We start from the raw sequence: 27,940 nt of genomic DNA, 5'->3' as shown, positions 1-27,940 counted from the left end.
AAAACTGCATGGAAATCAACCAAAAAATACCAGAGGGGTTGTACATAATGAGAAAGTATTCAAATCCTGCAGGATGTCCAGGGGTTAGATACATTTACCATCGTCACTGCACCTCAAGTCTCAACCATGCAGCTTGAGTAATCCCAAATATACATCTATAAGGGAAATTGGGGAGAACACTAACAAGTTGTCTAATAGTACAATATGTCAAAGTTGAATCATCACTATCTGGATTCTAGCAGCAGTTGCATAGCGGTGTCTTGCACAAAAGTAGCACAAACTTCAGCTAGACCATACATGAACCAGACCATGCCTATTGCCAGTGTAAATCTCATTTCGTTCTTCATCATAGAAAAGGGCAGTTATGTCTTCCAATGCCTCTGCGACTCTGTTTCTCATCAAGTAAGAGCGATATTGGTTCCTTGAGGTGCTATCACTACGATAGCACCCATCAACTTCAATATTGCAATTGCTCGAATTTATTTTAGCCAAGCACTTCCCGGTCAAGATATTGCTGATATTTATGGAACCAGCTGCATCATATTAAAAACAGTGAGAAAGAGAGAAAATGCAACTGCTCTTGATAAAGTGTATCTAATGCAGATTATAGCCACTCCTGATATTCCTAACATGGCCAAGTCCCAACAACAGCAATATACACCACTGGGGTTCTGTGTTAAAATCAGAAAACATCCCCAGCATTGTCTACAAGTCAGTGTACACAATTTCGCTTTTCAGCTCGTGAATGGCCATGTTAGGGCACCAAATTGCTACAGGCCTTGTTCGACTGGTGGATAAGTGGCCGGCATTCAAGCATCCATTATATAAAAGACAAACTAGTGCAGGCACTCTCATTCTACACCTTTTAAATGTAAGCAACATATCTCAAGCAAACCTACCAAAGGTTTTTCACATGGCAAAGCTAAAATACATACCTTTTGTAAAAAGGAATACACGTTAGGCACTTCAACATTTTGCCGTGTATATGAGAATCTGAGATACTCCATCCTGAAAAGATTGTCCGATCGCAAAACGAGAGCTTAAAAAATTGTATTTTTATCACACAATTCGAACTCTTTTGACAAATTAAAAGAACTCCTTGTTATTTAATAACTAGCGGCAGAAAGTTAGAATTTTTTTCAACAAAGATGCGTTATTTTTAAGTTCTCGTTTTGCGGCCCGGACAATCTTTTTGGGATGGAAGTAGTATAAGATTATTCTTTTTTTAGATACTCCAGAAGATGTGCCTAACAAACAGGCATCAACATAAAATGGCAAAATGCAATCAAAAATACAGGGAGAAGGTTTTCACTTTTCATATGGTATCTGGACCCTCACCAGCTCTGTCATGGTTTCTGGCTGCATTTTTTAATTAACAGATTACAGAATTTACCATTTCCTTCCTTCCAATGATCATCAGAATCAGCCTTGCAGTAAGAAATAATAAGATCCTGGTCACTTGTTATGTAGATGTTGTTAGTATTGCAATCTGGATGCCACAACAGGTGATCCTCAAATGAAGTAACAAGCTCCCCACGGAAGTTCCAAACAGCAACAGTTCGATTTCTGAATGTCAGGAACAACTGGTTCTCATAGAGACAGATAAATGCAGATGGAGTCATGAACTCTGTTCTGCTTACTTCTTTAAGTTCAGCATTGCGCACCTATGAAAAAGAATAGGCAGTCACAATCACGCACATAGAGAGAGTTAATGCTGTAAACAAGATGTAAAAATAGTAAATCTGACCATACATCAAGAATCTGGAGATTCTCATTCTCTTGCTTAACAAGAAGCTTTTCATTGAATTGTTCTATGAAGTCCACCTTCTTATTACGATGAAGTAAGTGATTGAAGTCTTTGAGAACTGTGCCATCTTCTATTGATAGTATCATCAAAGGAACATGGCTTTGAGCTCTATTGAAAATCAACAACATAATGCCAGGACTGTTACAAAAGGAAATATTGACAGGTCAGATAAAAATGGATGGTCATCTTGAAGATTCTTCGGTTATTTTTTCTTTCCCTTTTGTCTATGTTTACTTTCAAATGAGAAAATGATAAGTTTGGGTCAGTTGAGTAAGAGCATCTTCAATCCAATACTCCATTTTTGCCTTCATTTCTTCATTTGAGAGTATCAAAATAATATATTTTATTGCAAAAGTGATTTTGATGGAAATCTAACTCCAACCCAATACTCTATTTCTACTTCTATTTTTTTAAAAACTCATCCCAAATCTCAAACTTCCCCACTTTCCCTCCAAAACTCAAATTTTCATTTTTCTAACTTCATTAAAAAAAATACTCAATATGGGTCTTATTTTGAAGATATTGTACATATCTTTTGATTGGTACCAATTTTATAGAGGATTAGTGTATCAAAACTAATTTGATGAACAAAATGGGATTTGGTGAGGGTGAATAGTGAAATGGAGGAGATCCTCCATTTTTTTCTCCATCCTCCATATTTGGAGTACCAAACTTGATCCTCTCAAATGGAGGAGAAAATAGAGGATGGGTTGGAATGGTATTTCCTCCAAAAATGATCCTCTCAAATGAAGAAATAGAGGAATGGAGGGTGCATTGGAGATGCTCTAAGTAACACGCACGGCATGTACAAGAACAAATCTAGACTAACGACAACATGTTAAACTTGCGTAGCATAAACAATTCATTTTGAAGGGCTGCTTTGGCATTCTCCAAGTAGTGCACCACAATATTTCGAATACAATAAAAGGTAAGTGTGCACATGTTCATGCGTGTGCGCGAGAGTACCTGATTTTGATTTCTTGTACATGTTTATCCGATATAGAGTACAGCAACGTATAGTTTTTTAAGTCAAACACCTTGTATATGCTGAAAGAAACAGCAACAGTCAGCAGATGATGTTAGAATACACAATCGACTATGCAATAAATAAGCATTAACTGAAACATTACAAAGGCAGAATAGATACCTCTCTTGTGCTGAGTAAGTAAGAACCTTCCCATTAACATCATCAAATTCAACAAAACCAGGCCATTTCAAATATTCGGAAACAAAAAGAGGAAACCCGGCATCCGGTTTCCCCCTTTGTATATACCTAAGGAATTAAACGGAAAATACTAACAGTAAGGAAGCAACAAGATAATATGTAGAAAAATAATCTACTGGAAAGGAGATCAGCAACAGCAAGAGAGAAAAGTTCAACGCACTCAATCCTCGTGGATCTACATTTCAAAGAGCTGAAATTATCTGAGGCATAAACTGAAACTGTGATGAGTGAATCATTATTCTTATTGTAAAACAAGCTTCGAATGACTTCGTCAGGGCTAACATTCAAAAAACATATCCTCTTGTTTGACTCTGCATTCAGAATGTCAGCAAAGCTCAAGTTAAAAATCAGTCCCAGTCTCATAAGATGAACTTCAAACATTGCAGAAAATCCCGTCAAGAAATGGCGAGCTACCACCTCTACTAAAAGCTGCACAAACACCAGAATGTGCAAGGGCAAAGACAATATCATGTGCAGCAACTAACTCAATAACTTTTGTCCTCTTCATCAAGAAAGGCAGTACCAGCGAGCAATGGCCCTTAGGATCATGAGTATCATATTCCTCCTGATATATATTACACCAAAATAATAAAAATAAGTACAAGGAAGCAAACCAAGCTTTCATAACAAGCATCTTTGTTTCAGACTTACCTTCTATTGAAATTACACTAAATTAGGATCCCGTGATTTATAGATAGTTTCACACTCCTGCTTGAATTAGGCCGGAGGTCCGATTACTAGGCAAGTGGCCCAAGCGTCATACCTTCACAAGGTTTATCCACCTTTTGATGCTAACACTCCAGCTTGAATTAGACTGGAGGTCTGGTTACTTAGTGAATGCCCGGATAAGCCAACTTTTTTATTCATTTTTATGGTTGCTTTTTTTCATTGTAGGTATAAAGGCATAATCATTTCAACAAAACATTCGACTCATGCTAAGGCACCAACGATATGCGTCCAGGACTCGAGGTGAAATTCAAATCTTAAGTGTGTCGGTGCTCATGCAAAGACGTATGTATACGCAAGTGATCAGGCACTATCCAAGCATAAATGAGACGGACCATTTAGAGATTTTGAAACATTGGGAGAGCTAGAGCGAGGCTAGAGAAGAAAGAAAAACAAAGAAGATCGATCAGTGATCAATGGCCACCACCATCAACCTTGTGAAGATCATCTCCCTCACGCGTGGCTAATCTCTCTGGCAATGAGGATGCCTCCCAAGTAATATGATTGTATAGAAATTCAGGGGTTTTATTCAACAATTGACTGTATGACTTGGATGATTCATAGTTTTTATGAAAGCTTTTATTCTTTCGATCTATCTTTCGAGTCGTGTTTGTATTCTCATGATATGAAGCACCATCATACAATGGTATTCATTGCTCCGGGATAGCCTCTGAGATGGGTTATACGACATTAGACAGATTGTGCCTCTGGACGATGCTTACTTCAGGAAGGGTTGTATCAATGCGACGGTCCATGCTATGTTGAGATGCCTTTACGGTGAACGAGTCCTATGAATCATCTCAGTGATTATACGTAGTTTGCAAGGTCCTATTTCTATGTTGAATATTAGCCCTAGGTTCGATCATAATCATATTATGAGGGGAGGTTGAATAGAAGCCCTAGTCCCTTCTCTCTCCCGCTTGAATATACATGGCTAATCCCTCTTTGTCGGTAAGCCAATACGTAGAAAAAATTGGTTCCTTTTCCTTCCGTATCAAGCATGATATCATGTAAGGAGTAAGAAGAAGCCAAACATCCATTTGAACCTTCATGGCATGGTAGTAAGTGCTCATAGAAAATTCTAATTTCACTGCTTAATGTTCTGAATGATTATCAGAAACTTGTGGCAAATATTTATTTGAGAAATGGTTGACTGAAAGTTTTAGAAGACTTAGACGGAAGGGAATATTGTAGTCTTGATGAAAATATAGAATACACGTTCTGTCTTATCTAAGAACTACAAAGAAGACAACGAAATCAGGGAAGTCTTTATGAACACAAGGTATCCCTATTGAGGCTTGGAAATGCTTAATTAAGAAGGGGTGTTTGGAAAGCCGGAAAATTTATACTGAGAAACTGATAGGCAAAAACATTATGAAAGCTTAGGAGGAAAATAATAGGGAAGTTTGATCATTCTAGAGAATATTTCATATTTGCAGGGGCATGGCCAAGAACCTCAGTGACCGGCCCTCGTAGGGCACCTGCATCCCTGCCACCTCACGTCAATCCCCCAAGCCTTGTTGTCACCTCCGGGGTTCTTTGTACCTGTGGATAGTACCACTACGCTTCGCCCCAGCCTTTGATCAGATAAAGCTGCCGGCCTGAAGCCAGCCCTAAGTTACGGGGAAGAGGATATCCGTGCAGCTAAAGCATTGCAAGTGAGAAAGTGAGAAGATCAAATCTATTTCATGACGTTAGGAATAATTAAACCTTCCTTGCAGTTAGGCCTAGATGGTGTCCCTATTGGCAAAGCCTAGGTTAGAAAGTGTTGTTTTGGTTGACTACATTATTTATAATGTCATAATCACCGGGAAACATCTACGAGTAGAGTATTTTAATTGCTTTACACAGAGACCTGAGACCAAAAACTGCAACTACTACAAAGCCTTAAATTAACTAGTCATGAGATGAAATAATGGGACACAGAGAATGGGAATCTCTTACAGCGAGTAGCAATAATAATGTCGAAATAAGAGATAAATAGGGAGATTTCATGGTTAGTAGATCAACTATGAAAGCGACATTCATTATTGCATACACTAATGAAACAAAGTAAAAAGAGAAGGAAAAATAACTTGATATTATTTTTTTTTTTTTTATAAGTAAATAATTATATATAAAAAGGGATTGCCACCCAAATACAAAAATAGGCCGCAAGACAAAAAGGCCCTATACACTCCCCAAAGAGTAGAAAAGCTCAAACCAGTCTAAAAATTGGTCAAGAGATAGGATTATAATCTCTCTTGTCCCAACTATACAAAACTATTCACCAAAAAACTTTTTAATCTAAACATGGGCTTTTCTAGCCCTTCAAAACACCTGAAATTCCTTTCTCGCCATATAAACCACATCAAGCAAAGAGGAATCATTGTCCAAACTCATTTTCTTCTCTTTCCCACTCTAGCACCTCTCCAAGCAATTAATAGTTTCATCACATTCCTCGGCATGGTCCACTGCATACCAAACCAAGTAAGCACCAAAGTCCATAACTCACGCGCCACCGGGCAATGAATAAGAAGGTGATCGACTCTCTTCGCATCCCTTTTACACATACAACACCAGTTCACAATGATTTGCCGCCTTTGGATCAAATTATCCAAAGTTAGGATCTTGCCTTTAGATGCGCACCATATAAAAAAACTCACCTTTAACGGTGCTGCCGCCGTCTTCCAAATTGCTTCCAGTTCACAATGATTTGCTGCCTTCGGATCAAATTATCCAAAGTAAGGATCTTGCCTTTAGCCGTGCACCATACAAAAAACTCACCTTTAACGGAGCCGCCGTCTTCCAAATTGCTTGCCACGGAAAGGAAGAAGTAACCCTCCTACAAAGAGCTTGATAGTAAGATTTCATCTGGAAAGATCCAGATTTAGACAACCTCCGACGCATCTCGTCTTCCCCTTCACCTATTCTATGAATACCATACACTCTTGAAAGCAAAGTAATCAAAGCATTCTCCTCCCAATCACACACATCCCTACGCAAACGAATATCCCAAACTGGGGCCCCATGCTGAAAATGGAGATAATCAAAGACACGTGCATCACTATCACAAGCCAAAAGATATATACTCGGAAAAGCCTCTCGCAAACTGACATCCCCACACCACAAATGCTCCAAAATTTCACCATACTCCCATCGCCAACCACCATATGAATATTCTTTTCAAAAGCATCCCAACCCCTCCAAAGTGCAACCCCGTAAGGCAATCTCACATTGAGGGCCTCTACCAATCTCCCCACCCACTACCATACTTAGCTACTACAACCGCTCTCCACCACCTCTCCCTTTCACACGCAAATCTCCAAAGCCATTTGCCCAACAAAGCTTGATTGAACAACTTTAGACGCCTCACACCCAAACCCCCTTCTCTAATAGGAGCACAAACCATATCCCAATCAACTATATGATACTTGAATTCTTCCCCCACACCTTTCCAAAGAAAATCTCTTTGAATCTTCTCTAACCTTTTTGCAACCGAAACCGGGATAACAAACAAGGACATGAAATAAGTGGGCAAATTAGAGAGCGTTCTTTTAATTAAAGTGAGTCTACCTCCTTTAGTGATATCTTGATGCTTCCAACCCGCCAACCTCTTCTCAAATCTTTCCACAACTTTATCCCATGCTGACTTTGATTTGAAGGCTGAACCGAGTGGCAATCCCAAATAATCTGTCGGGAACGACGCCACCCTACAACCCAAAATCTGAACAAGAGCACCAATATCGTCGACTGCCCCAATAGGGATCATTTCAGATTTTCCCACATTCACTTTAAGTCCAAAAACAGCCTCGAAGCACAAAAGAACACATCTAAGGTATCCCACCTCCGTTAGCTCCATATTGCAAAACAAAAGAGTATCATTGGCATAAAGAATGTGCGAAACCAATAAACTCAAACCATCCCCCCCTTCCCACTTCGACGCCATATAAAAAGCCCCCTTCAACCGCTTTTTGAATTATCTTGCTGAGCACCTCCATAACTAAGATAAAAAGGAGAGAGGAGAGAGGTTCGCCTTGACGCAAACCTCTAAAAGTCTGAAAAAAAACCGACCGGAGTCCCATTCACCAAAACTGACATTCTGATAGAGGAGATGCAAAAACTAATCCACCTCCTCCACTGCTCCCCAAAACCCATCCAATGCATAATGTAGAGAAGAAAGTTCCAATTGACATGATCATAAGCCTTCTCTATGTCCAGCGTGCATATGATACCCGAAATACCACTCTTCAATCGTGAGTCCACACACTCATTTGCAACCAACACCGCATCAAGAATTTGTCTACCTTCGACAAAGGCATTTTAAGTCTCCGAAACCACCTTTCCAACCATCTTCTTCAAACGAATAGCCAAAACTTAGGCCAACAACTTATAAGCACCCCCAAGTAAACTGATGGGTCTGAAATCCCGGATGTCTTGTGCTCCTCCCTTTTTTGGAATCAAGGCCACAAAAGAAACATTCAAACTCCCCAAACCTCCAAAAATGCTAGAATATTCCTATTACTTCCCCCTTACCACTCCCCAACAATGTTGGGAAAAGGCCAAAGACATACCATCTGGACCAGGCGCTTTATCACCATTCAAGAACTTTAGAGCGTGTAATACTTCTGTTTCGTCAAAAGGCCTCTCCAACCAAGACGCCTCCTCCCCAGAGACAGTATCAAACTCCAAGCCATCAACCCCAGGCCGGTAAACCCCCTCTTTCGTAAACAAACCGGCAAAGAAGTCAGCAATACCTATTTTGATCTCCTCCTCCTTATCTAGGATTCTCTCGCCAATTTTGATTTTCTCAATTAAATTCTTTCTCCTGTTACAACTGGCCATCCTATGAAAAAAGCGAGTGTTTCCGTCTCCCACTTTTAACCACAAGTTTCTAGACTTCTGTCTCCAACTAATTTCTTCAAACTTTGCAATATTATTTTTAACCAAGATATTATTTTTAACCAATATTATCTTCAAACTAATGGCTTGGAATTTGATATTATTTTTATACACTACGAGGTTATGATATCTGCTTGGTGATATAATATGGTTGATATTAGAGTAAAAAATGATGAATAAGTATTTAATGCAATGATGGGTAAGGATATTGCGCTATTACTACAAATGGATCACGATAGGATAAACAAATGAATTTCCAATCACTAAATGATCACACCAATTATCAGCCTATGAGTCCTTTACTCCGTACCTACTTTCCCTAGTAAGAGATGAATTAGCTAGACTAATGAAAGATACAATGATAGGGAAGAATGACATAAATGCCATCGGTTCAAATGCTATGAAAAGGGAAAGACCTAAACAGACATGTGATTCTGTGGTTAAGAATTAGAAGGATACAAATCTTATAAAGCCGAAATCGACAAATCTTTGGCTGAGGGATGGTGACACGAATAAGGGATTTTTCCATAGGATGGCAAATGCTCATTGGAGGTCCAATTTCATGTGCAAAGGTGGGGGATCCAATTTAGGACATAGAGGAGGATATTCGGCAAGGAGTGTCTTGATTTCTATGCGGGTTTATTTTGGGAGGATGGTGATTCGATTGGAAGCATAAGGTGGATGGGTTAGAGTTCAATGCTAGCTCTGTTGAGGATGTGTCTTGGTTGGAGAGATTTTTTGTGGAGGAAGTAGTGTTAACTCTCAAATCTATGAATGCCAATATAGCTCCAGGTCCAAATGGGAAAATTCTTGTCATCATTCAACGGTGCTGGGAGCATGTCCGGGTGGAGGTGATGGGTATGTTACATCATTTTGCGGTTTATGTTGAGTATGGGAAGAGCTTGGAGGCATCCTTTGTTGCTTTGATCCCGAAGAAAGGATGCGCATATGACATTCGAGATTTTAGGTCAATCACTCTTCTTGAAGCAACGTATAAGCTTCTCATGAAGGTTCTGGCAATTAGGCTAAAGTTAGTGTTGGGCAAAGTTATTTTAGAATCTCAAAGTACCTATGTTGCAGAAACACACATCTTGGATGCAGCAGTGGCTAACGAATGTTTGGACTCTAGGTCGTGGAGTGGGGAGCTAGGACTTGTGTGCAAATTGGATATTGAAAAAAGCTTATGATCAAGTTCATTGCAATATATATATATATATATATATATATATATATATATATATAGGCGCAGTAGTTGAGTTGGATCAGATTTTGCATCTCTACAATCAAAATTTTCATTCTTTGTGAACGATTCCTCGGCTGGTTTCTTTCAATCACCAAGTGGCTCAGGCAAGGGAATCCTTTATCTCCTCTATTGTTCATTTTGATAATGGAAGTCCTGAGTAGGATGATATAGAGGGTTGTGCAATGGGGATTTCTCAATAGTTTTAGGGTAGGCAGTACTAATTGGCTAAGGTTGTTTCACATTCATTACATGCAAATGACACCATTGTTTTTTTGTAGTCGAGAGCAACCCAGTTGGGTTATCTTAGAGGGATTTCAATGTGTTTTGAGGCAATTTCTGGTCTAAAGGTTAATGTGGAAAAAGTCCGTGATTATTCTAGTGGGAGAGGCCAACCGTGTAGATTCTTTGGCGGAGGTTTTAGGTTGCAAGGTTGGTTCTTTCCCTTCATCTTATTTGGACCTTCTATAAGTTGCTCCCTCCAAGTCTAAGAGGGTTTGGGATTTAGTGGTTGCAAGATTTCAGAAGCGACTTGCAGGATGGAAGAGCCATTATTTCAAAAGGGGCGAGGATAACTGATGCAAATGGGGTTGCATGGAGCGTTACGACTGTCGTGGCGACGTAGGTGAAGAAAGAAACGATCAAGCCCAACCAGCCCAAATTGGCAGAATGCTCTACAAACGAAATGTTCTAAAACTCCTACGTATCTTCACATATTCCCCAATCCCATGTTAGGAAAGATTATATTTAATTTTTCTTGTAGTAGGAAATACTTGCTTTGAATATATACCTTACTAGGAAATTTTGTTTTCAATGATGATGGTTTTGGCATATTTGTTGAGTCCTTTACAATTAGGACCAGGACGTATCTTCAACATTTGGTAACTTGCGAGATTCTGCTGCTTTGGTAATTTCCTTAGTTAGGTTTGATTGCAAGTATTGCCTTTCATTATTTTATTTCCTACTGTGTTTGAGTCTCCTAGGTTATAAATAAGCATTATAAGCCTAAGGACAACTCAATTGAGTATTGATAATAAGAAAAACAGAGAGCTTTTATCTATATCGTGTGTTTGTGAGTATGATCTCGTGTTCACTCTTCTTTTTCAATAACCTTCCCCGCATCAGTTGGTATCAGAGCTCGAGTTCCAATCATGAAGATGGTTCGAGGAGGTGGAGCTGCAAGCAAAGGAGCCAGACATGCTGCCGTCAAAATATGCATGCCCAGGATGACGTGGCACAGGTATAGGATAAGTTTCAGCAGATTGAGGCAAGTCAGATGGCAATGCAAGAGTAAACGGTTGCTTTGTCTGGGCAGCTGGTTGCTCTATAGTTGCTACACAGCCTAACCAGCAGAACCCTAAACAATATCCTGAGGAAGAGGTTGAGGAAGATGATTTCACTGCCAATCCTTTTGTCGGGCTCCTGCCCACAGCAGGGGTGCGAGAAGACATTGTTGATAATTGTAATTCTCGCAATTGGAACTCTAACATAAAAATCGAGATCCCAGAGTTTCATGGGGGTCTCACACCAGAGGAGTTCGTTGGTAAGGTTGCCAACATTGAGGAGACTTTGGAACTCAAGGAGGTTCTTAGGGCCAAACAGCTTCCTCTTCTGGCAACTAGGTTTCGAGACAGGTTGCTGCGTGGTGGCAGCAGAACAAGTTAACCATATCTAAGCAGGGCAAGGAGACAATCAGTTCGTGAGAAAAGCTAAAGAAACATATGCGAACTATGTCTGTTCCCCATAACTACACTCATAAGTTGTAACAAAGGTTACAGAACCTACAACAGGGTACTCGTTCGGTTGAAGAGTAAGCATTACAGTTTAATCAACTTGTGGTTAGGAATGATTTGGCAGAGACGCACGAGCAGTTGGTCTTGCAATATGTGGGGGGTTTGTGGGAGCAGTTCCAATATACTCTTACGAAGTTATGACATGAACACAATTTCAGATGTTGTGGTAAGGGCACGAAAATTAGAGATAGTTCAGGAGGCGTGGTACATGGAACAACTGGAATTTCCCCAATCGTAACCACTCGTTCCACCAAATTGTGAGTGGGCACTCAACCTGCAACCAACCGGTAGGACTACAGGCTAACAAAGTCGCAGGCCCTGGATTCCAATGTTTCAAGTGTGGCAAGCTGGATCATCGCTAAGTAGAAAGGGAGACCATCCGGCGAAAGCATTGTTCTTAGACACTAATGAGTCAATGCATGATCATCCAACTGGGATTTTGAGCAATTCGTCGACTACGTTGCTTTAGAAGAAGAGGTTGTTAGTGATTAGGGTCCTAAATTAGCCCTTCCGCAGGTATGCTTAGCCCCTCAAGAAGGTGACGAAGATTCCTGTTGTACAATCATTCCATTGATGAGGTGGAAAGGTGTGCCAGTTTGTAATTGATTCTGGTATCTGCAATGATGTGGTTTCGGATGATGTGTTCCAAAAATAAGGATTGACAACAGAGTTGCATCCTAATCTGTACAAATTAGGGCAGTTCAAAAAGGGAAACCAGATAAAAGTAAGCAAATGTTGTTCAGATTTTTTTTCAGTAGAACGAAATATAAGGACCATAGTTGGTGTGATGTGGTCATCATGAATGCCTGCCATCTTTTGTTGGGATTCTCGGGAAGGCCATGGCAGTAGGATTGACAAGTACGGTTTCATAATACACGCAGCTGGGTGTATAACACCACCAAAATTGTTGTCACCTTTGAAAATGATAGGACATTTCAAAGCGGGAAAGGGTACTAGCCTCTTCACGAGGGCATAGTTTGAGGAAGGGATTGCTAAGATGAAGGTGTTTTGTAGAGTCATTCTTGGAGGAGTTTGCTGAAGTGTTTCCTGAGGACCTATCAGAAGGGTTGCTGCCACTCTGAGACATCCAACACCAAATTGATCTAGTGCTAAGCTCTAGCTTGCCCAATACACCTAATTATCGTATGAGCACAAAGAAGCACGTGTGGGCATGCGTGCCCGTTTTCGAAATTTTCGGATTCCGAGACGCGAGGCAAGGGGGCCCGGGTCGAGGGAGCGCGAGCGGGGAAGCAAGCGCTCGCAAAATACAGAGTCGCTACTCGGGTTTGAAGGTTCGACACCCAAGGAACCGTATTTCGAAGCACTTGCCGCGTTGATTGATTTTGAAAAAGCTAAGGAACCAGTCCGTCATAACCATATCTGGGTTCGGGAGCCAGGTTACGAGAGGGGAAGGGTTTTATGGCACCCCTCTCGCCCAATCCGGAGATCGGTCTCTACTTAGGCATTTGCGAAAATGTTTGTTTGCGATTCTGTTTGATTAATCAATTTTTAGCCAATTAGGGCGGGGGAACAGTTAATCGGGGATTAAAACTGTAACAGTTTGCAGGATGTGATGGATAGCATGCATGAGCAGTTAGTATAGGATGAGAACAAATTGGTGTGGGAGTTTAAACAAACTGGGAGGCCCCTGTTTTGGAGTGACGTGCGCAGAAAAAAAACCAGCATGCACTGAACAAGTCACCGCATGCTGTTCACTCTTGCGCGCACAACTCCAAGACACGCGCGCGCCGGTGAGCCTAAACCCACAGCTCTTATTCTCAAACCATCTGGGCTCTGGAAGGACCAGTGCACACCCAGGACAAACCACGCAGTTTATAGCAGCATAATATACAGTTTAAAGGAATGTTAAAGGCTAAAAAGCCCTACAAATTAATAAAACACCCCATAAACAGTGTGGGGACAAAATAATGGCCTAAAACTAAGCTACCCGTGCAAGGCCACTCACTGGTCAGAGGCACTCTATCGCGCGATGGTTTCAGATTGGCGCGCGAGGATGCGCCCAGGCGCACTGTCGCGCGATGAAGTCACTCTGTCGCGCGATGGTGCGCCCTGGCGCACTATCGCGCGATGGAGCCAGTCCGGCGCGCGATGGTGCGCCCTGGCGCGAGATGGCCGCGCCCTGGCGCAACCAGACCAGTGCTTGGTTTACAAATTTCTGGGTTCTCCAAAACAGCACAAACTCATATTGAACTGCGACTAATAGTTTATACTAAGGAAAGCAGTAAACTGATTTTTATCATGCTCAACAGTGATCTATAACATAATAAAGCACAAAACAGTAGGAACCAATCCCCACGCGGACCAGCGAGCACAGACTAGAACAGTCGCGCGTGTGAGTGGGTCCGTCGCGCGCTGATTCGTACCACGACGGTTTTTGAAACCTTGCCAGCTTTAGGACCAGAACTGGTATTGATTACCAGCCTTGGCCCTGCCAGCCCCCTTCAGAGATCAGAACAGAAAACAGAACAAAGGTAAGCTATACCTTCGGTTTTGAGTTTGAAAGGTGTTGAGCTTTGAGATTTGAGGATTGATTGAGTGGTTGGATGTTTGATAATGGAGGAGAAAGAGCAAGCTATGCTCTTGAGATTTTTTTAACCTTTGAAATTCTTGAACCCTTTTAATGGAAGAAGAATGGGGGTATTTATAGGGAAGAATGGAGGTGAATCTGGTTGGTGAAAGGAGAGGAGCTCAACCAGTCCACGAGGCCTGCTGAGGTTTGCTTGGTGGCTAAGCAACCCAGCTGATAAAGGTGATGGGGACAGCTTTGACCATCGCGCGATGGTTTGAGTCTGTCGCACGATGGTGCGCCCTGGCGCATTGTCGCGCGATGGAGTGAGTCAGGCGCGCGATGGTGCGCCCTGGCGCACTGTCGCGCGATGGAGTGAGTGTGTCGCGCGATGGTGCGCCCTGGCGCGGGATGGTTGCGCCCTGGCGCGCATCAGTAGGGTTTTTGGTTTTTTTGAAGTGGCTTAGGCTAGGTTAGGTTCAAGGGTTTTGCAAACACTCAAAGCTCAAACACGCTATCATTCCCAGGGTGTTCTTGATCCATTTCATCATCGGGGAATCAAAAACCGTAAGTAAACTAATCTGGAAGCCCAGATTGGGGTGTCTACAGTAGCCCCTCTTTGACGGCACTTGAAGCACCATCGACTTGGTACAAGTAACGTCAAAGAATTCTAGACACCCCTCAAGGCAATCCAGAGCAGAACATACTAGCAAAGTAGACAAGCATACTTACAGAACCTTATTGGTTGAATTGACGGACGGACCGTCGCTGGGGATGGAAGTAGAAGTGGACGAATGCATCGCCGCTTGTTGATTGAATTTGGACAGGACAGGCTGTCGCTGCAGATGTGGACGGGACAGACCGTCGTTGCTGGGGATCAAGCTATCCTCGGCAGAAAGTATTCCAACAAACACGGGTAGGTCGTGTCAGGCAGGTTGAATTCCATCTGTAGGGAATCAGAGCCAATCTCCTTATCAAAGACCATCCGAGACAGAGCAATAAGCCTGCTGGAAGATGCACTTGCGGCTAGACTGAGGGTGATTGTCGTTCGGGACAGGCCAAGACAGACTCTCCTGGGGAACAATCAGTTGCGGATGAACGGACCATCGAATGATGTTCTGGTCGTTGTTTGTGGATTTGACAGGACCGGCTGTCGTGAATGCGGACGGAGAGATCAATGTGCCGAATGATCAAACCGTTGGGGGATTTGACAGGACCAACTGTCGTGAATGCGGACGGAGAGATCAATGTGCCGAATGATCAGACCGTTGGGGGATTTGACAGGAAGGAAGGATCATCAGTATAAATGATCGAACCGTTGAAATCTGGATGGGAGGATCATCAGTATAAATGATCGAACCGTTGAAGTCTGGATGGGAGGATCATCAGTATAAATGATCGAACCGTTGAAGACATGACAGAAGACAGGCTGATCAGTGTGCAGAATGATCAAGCCGTTGATTTGGTGGAGATAGACGATATGGCTGACCGTCATGAATGATATGGCTGACCATCGTTGAATGACTGATATGGCTGACCGTCATGGATGATATGGCTGACCATCGTTGAATGACTGATATGGATGACCGTCATTGATGATATGGCTGACCATCGTATCATTGATGATATGGCTGACCATCGTTGAATGACTGATATGGCTGACCGTCATGGATGATATGGCTGACCATCGTATGATTGATGATATGGCTGACCATCGTTGAATGACTGATATGGCTGACCGTCATGGATGATATGGCTGACCATCGTATGATTGATGATATGGCTGACCATCGTTGAATGACTGATATGGCTGATCGTCATGGATGATATGGCTGACCATCGTTGAATGACTGATATGGCTGACCGTCATTGATGATATGGCTGACCATCGTTGAATGACTGATATGGCTGACCGTCATTGATGATATGGCTGACCATCGTTGAATTGAGACAGGCGGATCAGTGTGCAGAATGATCGAGCCGTTGAGAAATGGACAGAACCGGCTGTCGTTGATTTGAGACGGGCGGATCAGTGTGCAAAATGATCGAGCCGTTGAGAAATGGACAGGACCGGCTGTCGTTGATTTGAGACGGGAAGATCAGTGTGCAGAATGATCATGCCGTTGAGAAATGGACAGGACAGGCTGTCGTTGATTTGAGACGGGCGGATCAGTGTGCAGAATGATCGAGCCGTTGAGAAATGGACAGGACCGGCTGTCGTTGATTTGAGACGGGCGGATCAGTGTGTAGAATGATCGAGCCGTTGAAAAATGGACAGGACCGGCTGTCGTTGATTTGAGACGGGAAGATCAATGTGCAGAATGATCGAGCCGTTGAGAAATGGACAGGACCGGCTGTCGTTGATTTGAGACGGGCGGATCAGTGTGTAGAATGATCGAGCCGTTGAAAAATGGACAGGACCGGCTGTCGTTGATTTGAGACGGGAAGATCAGTGTGCAGAATGATCATGCCGTTGAGAAATGGACAGGACCGGCTGTCGTTGATTTGAGACGGGAAGATCAGTGTGTAGAATGATCGAGCCGTTGAAAAATGGACAGGACCGGCTGTCGTTGATTTGAGACGGGAAGATCAATGTGCAGAATGATCGAGCCGTTGAGAAATGGACAGGACCGGCTGTCGTTGATTTGAGACGGGCAGATCAGTGTGCAGAATGATCGAGCCGTTGAGAAATGGACAGGACCGGCTGTCGTTGATTTGAGACGGGAAGATCAGTGTGCAGAATGATCATGCCGTTGAGAAATGGACAGAACCGGCTGTCGTTGATTTGAGACGGGAAGATCAGTGTGCAGAATGATCATGCCGTTAAGAAAGGGACAGGACCGGCTGTCGTTGATTTGAGACGGGAAGATCAGTGTGCAGAATGATCATGCCGTTGAGAAACGGACAGGACCGGCTGTCGTTGATTTGAGACGGGAAGATCAGTGTGCAGAATGATCATGCCGTAAAGAAATGGACAGGACCGGCTGTCGTTGATTTGAGACGGGAAGATCAGTGTGCAGAATGATCATGCCGTTAAGAAATGGACAGGACCGACTGTCGTTGATTTGAGACGGGAAGATCAGTGTGCAGAATGATCATGCCGTTGAGAAATGGACAGGACCGGCTGTCGTTGATTTGAGACGGGAAGATCAGTGTGCAGAATGATCATGCCGTTGAGAAATGGACAGGACAGGCTGTCGTTGATTTGAGACGGGCGGATCAGTGTGCAGAATGATCGAGCCGTTGAAAAATGGACAGGACCGGCTGTCGTTGATTTGAGACGGGAAGATCAGTGTGCAGAATGATCGAGCCGTTGAGAAATGGACAGGACCGGCTGTCGTTGATTTGAGACGGGCGGATCAGTGTGTAGAATGATCGAGCCGTTGAAAAATGGACAGGACCGGCTGTCGTTGATTTGAGACGGGAAGATCAATGTGCAGAATGATCGAGCCGTTGAGAAATGGACAGGACCGGCTGTCGTTGATTTGAGACGGGCAGATCAGTGTGCAGAATGATCGAGCCGTTGAGAAATGGACAGGACCGGCTGTCGTTGATTTGAGACGGGAAGATCAGTGTGCAGAATGATCATGCCGTTGAGAAATGGACAGGACCGGCTGTCGTTGATTTGAGACGGGAAGATCAGTGTGCAGAATGATCATGCCGTTGAGAAATGGACAGAACCGGCTGTCGTTGATTTAAGACGGGAAGATCAGTGTGCAGAATGATCATGCCGTTAAGAAAGGGACAGGACCGGCTGTCGTTGATTTGAGACGGGCGGATCACTATACAAAATGATCGAGCCGTTGAACATTGGACAGGACCGGCTGTCGTTGATTTGAACTGGGCAGATCAGTGTGCAGAATGATCATGCCGTTGAGATTTGGACAGGACTGGCTGTCGTTGATTTGAACTGGGCAGATCAGTGTGCAGAATGATCATGCCGTTGAGATTTGGACAGGACTGGCTGTCGTTGATTTGAACTGGGCAGATCAGTGTGCAGAATGATCATGCCGTTGAGATTGGATTGAATTCTGATCCCCAAAGTGCATTCTAAGTGCCAACAAAGCAGGACAGCGAGGTTGTGTGCTTGATGGTTATCACGGCAAATAAGACAAGGAAAGTGGCGCGTGGCATTCCCCCATACTTGCGCTAACCCACAGAAGCGAATTCCGTCATAGAATTTTCCTGCTTTAAACATTTGATATTCAATATGCAAAGATGCTTACTAAGAAAATGCACAATTTGAAAATGTAGATGCAAGCTAAGGGCGGCTCCTACGAGGACAACAATGCCTAAGGACTACCACTGAGCTCCAGTACTTTACTGTCTTTTGCTTTTGGGATGCGCATCCAGATAGAGAGACGCCCGAGCGGGCCGGCGTGCCCAGTTGACATGGTAACAGCATTGGGCCTGCGTGCCGTTTCTTCGATGCTTGGGCGGATAAGCCCCATGGATGTGCTTTGCTTGGCCCTGGGCTGACGCGCCCTTACTGCTTCAAGAGATTCCGCTGCTTGTGGGTTACAGATACTAGGGTAGCAATGTAAAAATTGCGTTTTCCAGTTTATTGACCCTCTTTTACAAGTGTTGAAGAGAATGCAAAAACTAACCACTAATATCTAATTTGCATTGACAAGTGATTTGAATCGACACACAGACGTGCGCACATAAACAGACTCGCCTAGCTCGAACGAAAAGGGAAAAAGAGCCCCAGGGTATAATGCAAACCCTTAGACACACGGAACAAAATGAAATTTTTGGGTATTAATGAGCCAAAAACTCACAACATTCCCTAGACAGGTGAAACTGACACTTGCGAAAGACGCAAAAAGGCACAAAGACCTGTACAAACAAAACCGAGAAAAGCATCTCGAAACGACAGTTGATTGAAAAGCTGGAAAAATGTCGCAAAAACGGACATAAAACACAGATAATGACTCGTATAGGCCTGGACTGAAACCGACACCCCCGTGCAGTCACATTAAGTCCATATGACTTGCATGGTATGACAAGACTTGGCAAAAGCCCCTGGAATGACATTCGAGGGTAGTAGCTAGCTGCTACTGTCTGTTGCAAGAAGCGTGCGCAGGTTTGAGACCAACGCGCATCACTTCGAACAAACGCGTTGCGGTTGCTTATACCAGACTTCGCTGAACTTAGAATAAATTGTGAGCCGGTTAAGGCCACTAGCATTTCGTTCTGTTTTTGATGCTTCAAATATTTTAAGACTTATGCTCAGCCTGTAAATTGAAGAAGCAATTTGTAATAAAATTGAAAGACAAAGGTTTTCCCCCTTCTGATTCCTCCAATGCAGCTTGATCTGATCTTCGATCCTCTTCGACCTTTGATGTGTACCAAAATGTCAACCATGAATCCAATTGATAGAATGTGACCGAGTCTCAAAGAGAGACTGCCTACGTATCCCAAGCTAGGGAATCAGGTCAAAACATAGTTCAGGCTAAGGTTCACTCGAGTATTTTACCTCACCTTTTACGCTCTAACTTTTGCCTAGAACCGCCCATTCGGGTTTTCGGTCTAGCGAGCTTTCAAACGTTGCCTTTACTTTTGCCTAGACCTCCTTCATAGGTTCTTGGTCTAGCAGGCTGCTCTAACTTTTGCTTGGAACTGCCCACCCTTGGAGTTTTCAGCCCAACGAGCTTCTCTCAGGGAAAAGACTTTTGAATTGATCCATGTTGACCAAGGTATTTGAAATTGATTGCCATCGAGGTCGTCGAGATCGATGATCTCTGGCCACAGCCTCAGATAAAACGGCCTTGATAGCGCAGAGTCCAATGTGCTTCGATTGACATGTCTCGTTCCAGGCCAATTTTGAACTTGCTAACTTGTACTTGGTGGAACGCTGTTCCTACAAACTTGAACATGGTATGAGGCGCTGGACCTTTTGAGCTTTGCTTTGCATGGTTTGGCACCCGATAGCAGGGGGTTTGATGTTCCTTTATCTCAGGGTCTACGTTAGGCATGTCATTTGAGAGACCATGCCAAAACATTGATGAACTCTTCGAGCCTGCCTGATCGGGCGCAATGCTCCTCTGGGGACAGTGTTGAACCAGTTTGAACCATTTGGAGGTCTACTTCATCTCTCAAGTTTATTTGAAAACTATTATTTCAATTTATAGGCTGAGCATGCCTTTCGTCTTCCCTTTCAGCGAGAGAACACATTTCCTTGGGGATGATCCCATCGAAATCTATCCCATCGTCGTCAGAGTCAACACAGTTTATATAAAAGCCAGCGAAGTACTTAGAAGCAAGATAAAGCATATCATAAAAACCCTCGGGGTTTGCCAAGTAAAGCAGACTCAAAACTTGAAACAAAAGCTACGACGTGGAGGGCCAAGAGGCACAACCTCCGACTCAGAGCTAGACTTAGACAACTCAAAAGACTCTGTGTCAGACTCAGACAAAACGCCAATGCAAACTAGACGCGGTGTGAAAATGCAATATTTAAAAAGCTACCCATAACTTCCACAAAAAGAGGTAGGATCCAGCGGGTGTCAGGCCCAAGCAACAGCACTTCGGCTTCTTTAGCTTCTTTGACCAAACCTACTCGGTGCTCCCATGAACAATGGACCTCAGCCCGTCAGTCTGCTCCTTTGTAAGTTCCTCATTACTGTCAATCCAGGTGTCGGCAGTGAAGACCTCAATTGCCCAACCTACAGCCATCATGTTAATCTCCGGTTCGAACGGGATGGATACGATTGGTTTGGGTTGGCTCTCTGGGACGATATAGTGGCTAGGGTTGAATATGGTGGAGCTCGGGTTGATTTGAGTGGAGGTGATAGATATTTGACCAACCAGAGGGTCAGAGTTGTGTTGAGGCAAGGAGTTGGAAATGACGTTGGGCTTTGGTGGAACTTGAACTGTGCCATTGTCAATGAGATCTTGAATCTCATGTCGAAGACGATAGCATGCGTCAGTGGGATGGCCAGGCATTTGGTGGAAGGCACAGAAGAGGTTTGCATTGCAGTTGGCTGGTAAGACTTTGGGTGGGGAAGTTGGGGTCAAAGGCTTGAGATGCCCGGATTGGAAAAGCTTCTCCATTACTGTAGATAGAGGTGCCTCGAAGACAGAGAAACTCCGGGGTTGGGTTCGGGCTCGGAAGCTTTGAGCGTTTTGAACCTGATTGATATCGGCTGTTGATGGTGGTGGGGTTGTGATGATACCACAATCAACGAGATCTTGAACGGCATGTCGAAGCCGGAAGCAAGCATTGGTAGGATGGCCAGGCATCTGATGGTAGGCACAATAGAGGTTATACTTGAAGTTGGGTGATGGATTTTTGGGTAGAGGAGTTGGATTGAGGGGCTTGATCGAACCAGCATCGAGGAGCTTCTCATAAATTGAGGCCAAAGGTGTAGAGAAGCGTGAGAAAGTCCTTGGTGGGTTTCGGCGAGTGAACTGAGAATCCAAAGCGGAACCCTTGTTTGCTTCGCAGTTGCAACATATTGCCTCATCAATAGGATGCATTCTTTTGCCTTCGGGGCCGAATTCATCACTAAGTATGTCCTCCCCTTTGGCAATGGCTTCGACAAAGGAATCAACATCCTCCTTCGAGTGAGTCCTGGCCTCATGAAACTCAGCCAGGTCTTTGAACATATCTCTTGAGCACGGGTTGATTCCAACCGTCGGAGGGTGGTAGGCTTGAGAAGGTTCTTTGACTAGCCCCATATCTGGCTGCGGGGCTGTGGAGGTAATGAGGCCAACGAGTCCCTGGACCATAATCATCTGTTTGTCCATCTTGTGACCCAATTCTTCTACAGCCTTCTTGAGCTCAGCCAGCTCCATTTGTACTGCCATTCTGAATTGATGAACGAGGCAGGTGATATGACCTTGGAAGCAAAGGTGCAACAGTTCCGGCAAATGTTCCCAAGCAAGTTTGGCTCTTCTTTTCGGTACTCTCCGACGATGCAATGGCCTTAAGCTTCGGACAGCAAAGTAAGACAAAAGCTCAGTGGTGTTCCTACAGCAAAATGCAATGTACACGTCGTTGTCGGTGTCAACCCTAGACTCTAGAACTAGAGACAAGTCTGTCTCATGATGTTCGGATGCTGCCAGAATCCTCAGAATTCTTTTTGAGGGTGTATCCTTTGAATAGATCAAACTGATCCTAAAAGATGTCAAAACAGACTAAGTGTTCGACTAGTCCCATTTGAAGATTCGACTTTGAATTAGAAACAACTCGGTATTGACGGCGTGACACCTTAACCGGGGTGGCGTGAGCAACGCTGTGCTTTAGCCGGGGTGGTTGTAAGTGACAAGGCACTTGTAACCTGAATGATATCAATGTCACGACATCAATACTTTGTGGTTCCTTATTGTCGGTCGAATCCTTAATCGGGCATGAGCCAAGGACTTAATAAGGTTTGATTTCTCAAAGTCTCGCTGATCTAAGGATTTTGAAAAAAATTAACAACGTGCACCATCGAGATGCACGACTCTTCATCGGGTCTAACAGCGTCCTAATAAGCATAAGACAGACTCGAAAGAGAGAGACAACCTAGAAGCCGCCCTAAGCATGCTCCTACGCAAAACAGAATGTATGTATGTACAGTTCCAGAGACGTGTTTGCTTCACGAGTTTCAGACGTTGCCGGAATCCTCAGAATTCTTTTCGGCGATGTGTCCTTGAGTAGATCGACAGATCCTAAAAGAAGTCAAAATAGACTAAATCTTTGACTAGTCCCATTTAAAGGTTCAACTTTGAATTTGGAACAACTCGGTAGTGATGACATGGCACCTTAACCTTGAACACGGCAGTGTATAGTGACTTCGCACTTCAACCTGGGTAGTACTAGTGACACGGCATCACTACTTCGTTGTTCCTTATTGTTGGTTGAATCCTTAATCGGGCATGAGCCAAGGATGTAGTAAATTTTGATTTCCCAAAGTCTCATTGAACTAAGGACTTTGCGATTGATAACGAACATTCGACAGAATGAACGACTCCTCATCGGGTCCAACAACGTCTTAGACAGCGCATGACGAACTTGAAAGACAAGACAACTTTAAGCATGCTCCTATGCAAAATAGCGTATGTACAGTACATGCGATAGGGAAAGCAGTAACACGTAGACAGTATATGGGGGTTAGATGCAAGTAATCTTACCCTGTAGGTACCTGTCCTAGTTTGGAGAGTTCTAATGCTTTGTATATGCAAAGGCTGGTTTTGGTTTGTAACGGGTTCCTCGGACTAGAGCCAAGATATACCTCCCGCTGCCCGCGTAATCGCAGAGCAACTGTCAAACGGTAGAATGACTCATCATCGTCGAAGGTTGTTGGTCATTCGGGGTCCCCGAGCTCCGGTAAACCGTGCCGGATTGCCAAAACGATCCAACGAGGCTTATCCCACATCGATGCAAATGAAGATGCTAAAGAATTTGATTAATCGAACAGAATCGCAAATTCGCAAATGCCTTTTCAAATTTGGCTCTCTTTATTGATCAATACTTAGAAGAAACTACACAAGAGAACAATCGGAAAAGCCCCAGATTGGATGGCCGGACACGAGGTCCTGTTAAATCACCAATCCTTTCTTTAGCAGCGCGAAGCTCACTATTTTGACAGACTTTTGTGGGATTGTTCTCGAGCGTATTAAAATCTAAGTATAGACCAATATTGATTCGATCCCCAGCAGAGTCGCCACTGTGGGCATGCGTGCCCGTTTTCGGAATTTTCGGATTCCGAGACGCGAGGCAAGGGGGCCCGGGTCGAGGGAGCGCGAGCGGGGAAGCAAGCGCTCGCAAAATACAGAGTCGCCACTCGGGTTTGAAGGTTCGACACCCAAGGAACCGTATTTCGAAGCACTTGCCGCGTTGATTGATTTTGAAAAAGCTAAGGAACCAGTCCGTCATAACCATATCTGGGTTCGGGAGCCAGGTTACGAGAGGGGAAGGGTTTTATGGCACCCCTCTCGCCCAATCCGGAGATCGGTCTCTACTTAGGCATTTGCGAAAATGTTTGTTTGCGATTCTGTTTGATTAATCAATTTTTAGCCAATTAGGGCGGGGGAACAGTTAATCGGGGATTAAAACTGTAACAGTTTGCAGGATGTGATGGATAGCATGCATGAGCAGTTAGTATAGGATGAGAACAAATTGGTGTGGGAGTTTAAACAAACTGGGAGGCCCCTGTTTTGGAGTGACGTGCGCAGAAAAAAAACCAGCATGCACTGAACAAGTCACCGCATGCTGTTCACTCTTGCGCGCACAACTCCAAGACACGCGCGCGCCGGTGAGCCTAAACCCACAGCTCTTATTCTCAAACCATCTGGGCTCTGGAAGGACCAGTGCACACCCAGGACAAACCACGCAGTTTATAGCAGCATAATATACAGTTTAAAGGAATGTTAAAGGCTAAAAAGCCCTACAAATTAATAAAACACCCCATAAACAGTGTGGGGACAAAATAATGGCCTAAAACTAAGCTACCCGTGCAAGGCCACTCACTGGTCAGAGGCACTCTATCGCGCGATGGTTTCAGATTGGCGCGCGAGGATGCGCCCAGGCGCACTGTCGCGCGATGAAGTCACTCTGTCGCGCGATGGTGCGCCCTGGCGCACTATCGCGCGATGGAGCCAGTCCGGCGCGCGATGGTGCGCCCTGGCGCGAGATGGCCGCGCCCTGGCGCAACCAGACCAGTGCTTGGTTTACAAATTTCTGGGTTCTCCAAAACAACACAAACTCATATTGAACTGCGACTAACAGTTTATACTAAGGAAAGCAATAAACTGATTTTTATCATGCTCAACAGTGATCTATAACATAATAAAGCACAAAACAGTAGGAACCAATCCCCACGCGGACCAGCGAGCACAGACTAGAACAGTCGCGCGTGTGAGTGGGTCCGTCGCGCGCTGATTCGTACCACGACGGTTTTTGAAACCTTGCCAGCTTTAGGACCAGAACTGGTATTGATTACCAGCCTTGGCCCTGCCAGCCCCCTTCAGAGATCAGAACAGAAAACAGAACAAAGGTAAGCTATACCTTCGGTTTTGAGTTTGAAAGGTGTTGAGCTTTGAGATTTGAGGATTGATTGAGTGGTTGGATGTTTGATAATGGAGGAGAAAGAGCAAGCTATGCTCTTGAGATTTTTTTAACCTTTGAAATTCTTGAACCCTTTTAATGGAAGAAGAATGGGGGTATTTATAGGGAAGAATGGAGGTGAATCTGGTTGGTGAAAGGAGAGGAGCTCAACCAGTCCACGAGGCCTGCTGAGGTTTGCTTGGTGGCTAAGCAACCCAGCTGATAAAGGTGATGGGGACAGCTTTGACCATCGCGCGATGGTTTGAGTCTGTCGCGCGATGGTGCGCCCTGGCGCATTGTCGCGCGATGGAGTGAGTCAGGCGCGCGATGGTGCGCCCTGGCGCACTGTCGCGCGATGGAGTGAGTGTGTCGCGCGATGGTGCGCCCTGGCGCGGGATGGTTGCGCCCTGGCGCGCATCAGTAGGGTTTTTGGTTTTTTTGAAGTGGCTTGGGCTAGGTTAGGTTCAAGGGTTTTGCAAACACTCAAAGCTCAAACACGCTATCATTCCCAGGGTGTTCTTGATCCATTTCATCATCGGGGAATCAAAAACCGTAAGTAAACTAATCTGGAAGCCCAGATTGGGGTGTCTACAGCACGATGAATTGATGCAGCAGGTTGAGGTGATACCGTCCAAAGGTTTATCCACAAGAGCATTAGCCCTTGTGTAGGGCCAACATTGCTTGTTCGCAAAACATATAGAACTTGGAGGATGTGCATTGCTAGCAGAGCCATCGACAAGATAATAGTATAATACCCTTTCTAAGATTAGATGACTTGCTAGATCAACTGACATTGGGCCAAGGTAATTACAAAGTTGGATCTAAAAAGTGGTCACCAGCAGATTCAGATTTAGACCGGATGATGAGTGAAAAATGGCCTTCCAAACTTTGAAGGTCTCTTTGAGCGGATGGTCCTGCCCTTCAGTTTGTCCAAAGTCTCGAGCACTCTCATGAGAAGTTCACAATGCTCAACAGCATATAGTGAAAGTCGGGTCTTTCCATAATTTTAGTCGAATGATGAACCAAGCTCTACGACCATTCATTTAGTAAATTCCTAGTAGTTTACTTTGATGATATGTTGACCTAATTGCCGCTCCAGAATTGCACACCTTCTACAAGAGGGTTTTTCAGGTGGAAAACATAAGAGATGGAGAAATAAACAAACCGTCAAGCGCATGTTGCGGAACCTTTCCTGGGCATTGGTCATTGAAAAGGAGCGGTCCCTCTTTGAAGAGATCTCTCTCCTCTGCAGCTTCTTCACACTGTTGACAAATCCGTCTGTTCGGGGCCTTTTATTCGCCAACACCCTCCTCCTCCTCACCCCACTCCATGGTCCCCGTGGGCTTGCCGATACCTTCCTTCCCCCTTCCATCTCTCTCTCTCTCTCTCTCTCTCTCTCTCTCTCTCTCTCTCTCTAAAACAACCCCAGCCACATATCTAGATTAAACACTCTGACAAAATTTGCATTCAGAAACATATCAGCATCTCCAGATACCACGATCTCGAGCTTCGTTAAGTGTCCCAAATGAAAAAGTACTAAAAATGACGCTATTGAAAACGTTAACGACAGAAATTGAAGCCAGATTACACAGATAATCAAGGGATCATCCTAGTAAAACTCTACTGAAGAGCAGTAGCAGCAGCAGCAGCAGTAGTAGTAAAACAGTAGCAATAGCAGCTCTAGTCGACACAAGCAGCTCAACCCCAGTTTCTGCGGAATTTACCGAAACCTAATAAAAAGGAAATTATTAGGAGAATCTTTTAACTCGTTTGTATCGAACATAAGCAAGTTAAGTACGGAGTATATGAATAAAATAAACACGAGATCACCCCTGTAATGGAATCACAGCAATACGGGAGGAAAAAAATCAATGCTAGAAGGAGGAGCAGGAGGAGAGGTAGAGGAAAAAGAAATGAATTAGGAGATGTCGTCCGCGCACGCCGCACGATAAAAGAGAGATGGGGTTTTACGTTGCCGATCCATCCGTACTTGTTTTTTTCCCCTCTTTTAACGGTAGAGTTTCTTGTACAACTTGCGCCCACGTGGATTAATTTCGAGACTCTCACATTAACAATCAAGCAAACACCCAATGATTTTAAAATTTGAAATGTTTGGCATGTGACAAACAGTAATTAACTTTTTCACTCTAGAAATTTTATATCTGTCTCAAATCAATTAATGAGTGGAGAGGTTCTAAATGTCACTCATTTCACTTCCAAACAATATGGGACTCTATTTCGGTAACATTCCACCTCACGTGCAGCCACTTTTTGGGTCCTATCATCTTGCAGCCTTTTTGACTGATCTGTCATTGTGATGTGTGGATTGTGAATGTTTAAAATGCTCCAAGATTATCAGCAAAAGGACCGCCTCTCTCTCTCTAAAAATCCCTCACTCTCTGAAAGCTAAAAAAACTCATCATCGCCACCACAGGGAGGAGGCCTCCGCCTCACTCTCCGTCCTCCCCCCTCCCCCTTTTTTTGTTGTTCCCTCTCCCCTCCTTGCCTCGCTCTCATTCGGCGTTTGACATCCTGTCCTCTCAGTCTGGGCGTCCATTGTCGTTGGTCCGGCGTGGCCCCCTTGCGACGGCTCCGTCCGGCGATCGGTGGTGTCCCACAGTCCGTAGGCCCGCACGGTAATTCCAGATTTGTGGTGCTCGGGGCCGACGTCGTGGAATAAGGTGTGCAGTTGTTTTGGGTGAGGGT

The 27,940-nt window shown here is 44.1% G+C and overlaps 1 protein-coding gene across 5 annotated transcripts; it reads right to left on the bottom strand.

Moving 5' to 3' along the window:
- Window positions 1–11: 11 nt before the first annotated feature.
- Window positions 12–27,195, bottom strand: LOC131326205 (uncharacterized). Of its 5 annotated transcripts, none has more exons than XM_058358872.1 (9): window positions 26,400–27,189; window positions 3,450–3,597; window positions 3,193–3,343; window positions 2,955–3,080; window positions 2,774–2,854; window positions 1,753–1,945; window positions 1,394–1,664; window positions 936–1,008; window positions 12–533 (listed from the first exon to the last, which is right to left on the bottom strand). In XM_058358872.1, exons 1-9 carry the CDS (start codon window positions 26,604–26,606, stop codon window positions 485–487), a joined length of 1,299 nt encoding a protein of 432 aa, XP_058214855.1. In that variant the 5' UTR covers window positions 26,607–27,189; the 3' UTR covers window positions 12–484. The 5 variants fall into 5 exon arrangements, with proteins under 5 accessions (XP_058214855.1, XP_058214853.1, XP_058214852.1 ...); XM_058358870.1 differs by lacking the exon at window positions 936–1,008 and having other exon boundaries at window positions 26,400–26,626; window positions 26,659–27,189; XM_058358869.1 differs by lacking the exon at window positions 936–1,008 and having other exon boundaries at window positions 26,400–27,195.
- Between the last annotated feature and the right edge of the window lie 745 nt (window positions 27,196–27,940).

The sequence above is a fragment of the Rhododendron vialii genome, chromosome 5a, assembly GCF_030253575.1.
Source record: "Rhododendron vialii isolate Sample 1 chromosome 5a, ASM3025357v1".
NCBI lineage: Eukaryota > Viridiplantae > Streptophyta > Magnoliopsida > Ericales > Ericaceae > Rhododendron > Rhododendron vialii.
Note: the sequence above shows the minus strand (reverse complement) of the source record. Positions and strands in the feature narration are given on the sequence as shown.

Excerpts from the sequence above, each read along its gene's own strand:
- LOC131326205 (XM_058358869.1), bottom strand. The coding sequence starts at position 26,606 with ATGGAAGGGGGAAGGAAGGTATCGGCAAGCCCACGGGGACCATGGAGT. Across the intron at positions 2,855-2,954 it reads ACTTACTCAGCACAAGAGAG|CATATACAAGGTGTTTGACT; the intron begins GTATCTATTCTG and ends TGTTTCTTTCAG. Across the intron at positions 1,665-1,752 it reads AGAATCTCCAGATTCTTGAT|GTGCGCAATGCTGAACTTAA; the intron begins GTATGGTCAGAT and ends TCTTTTTCATAG.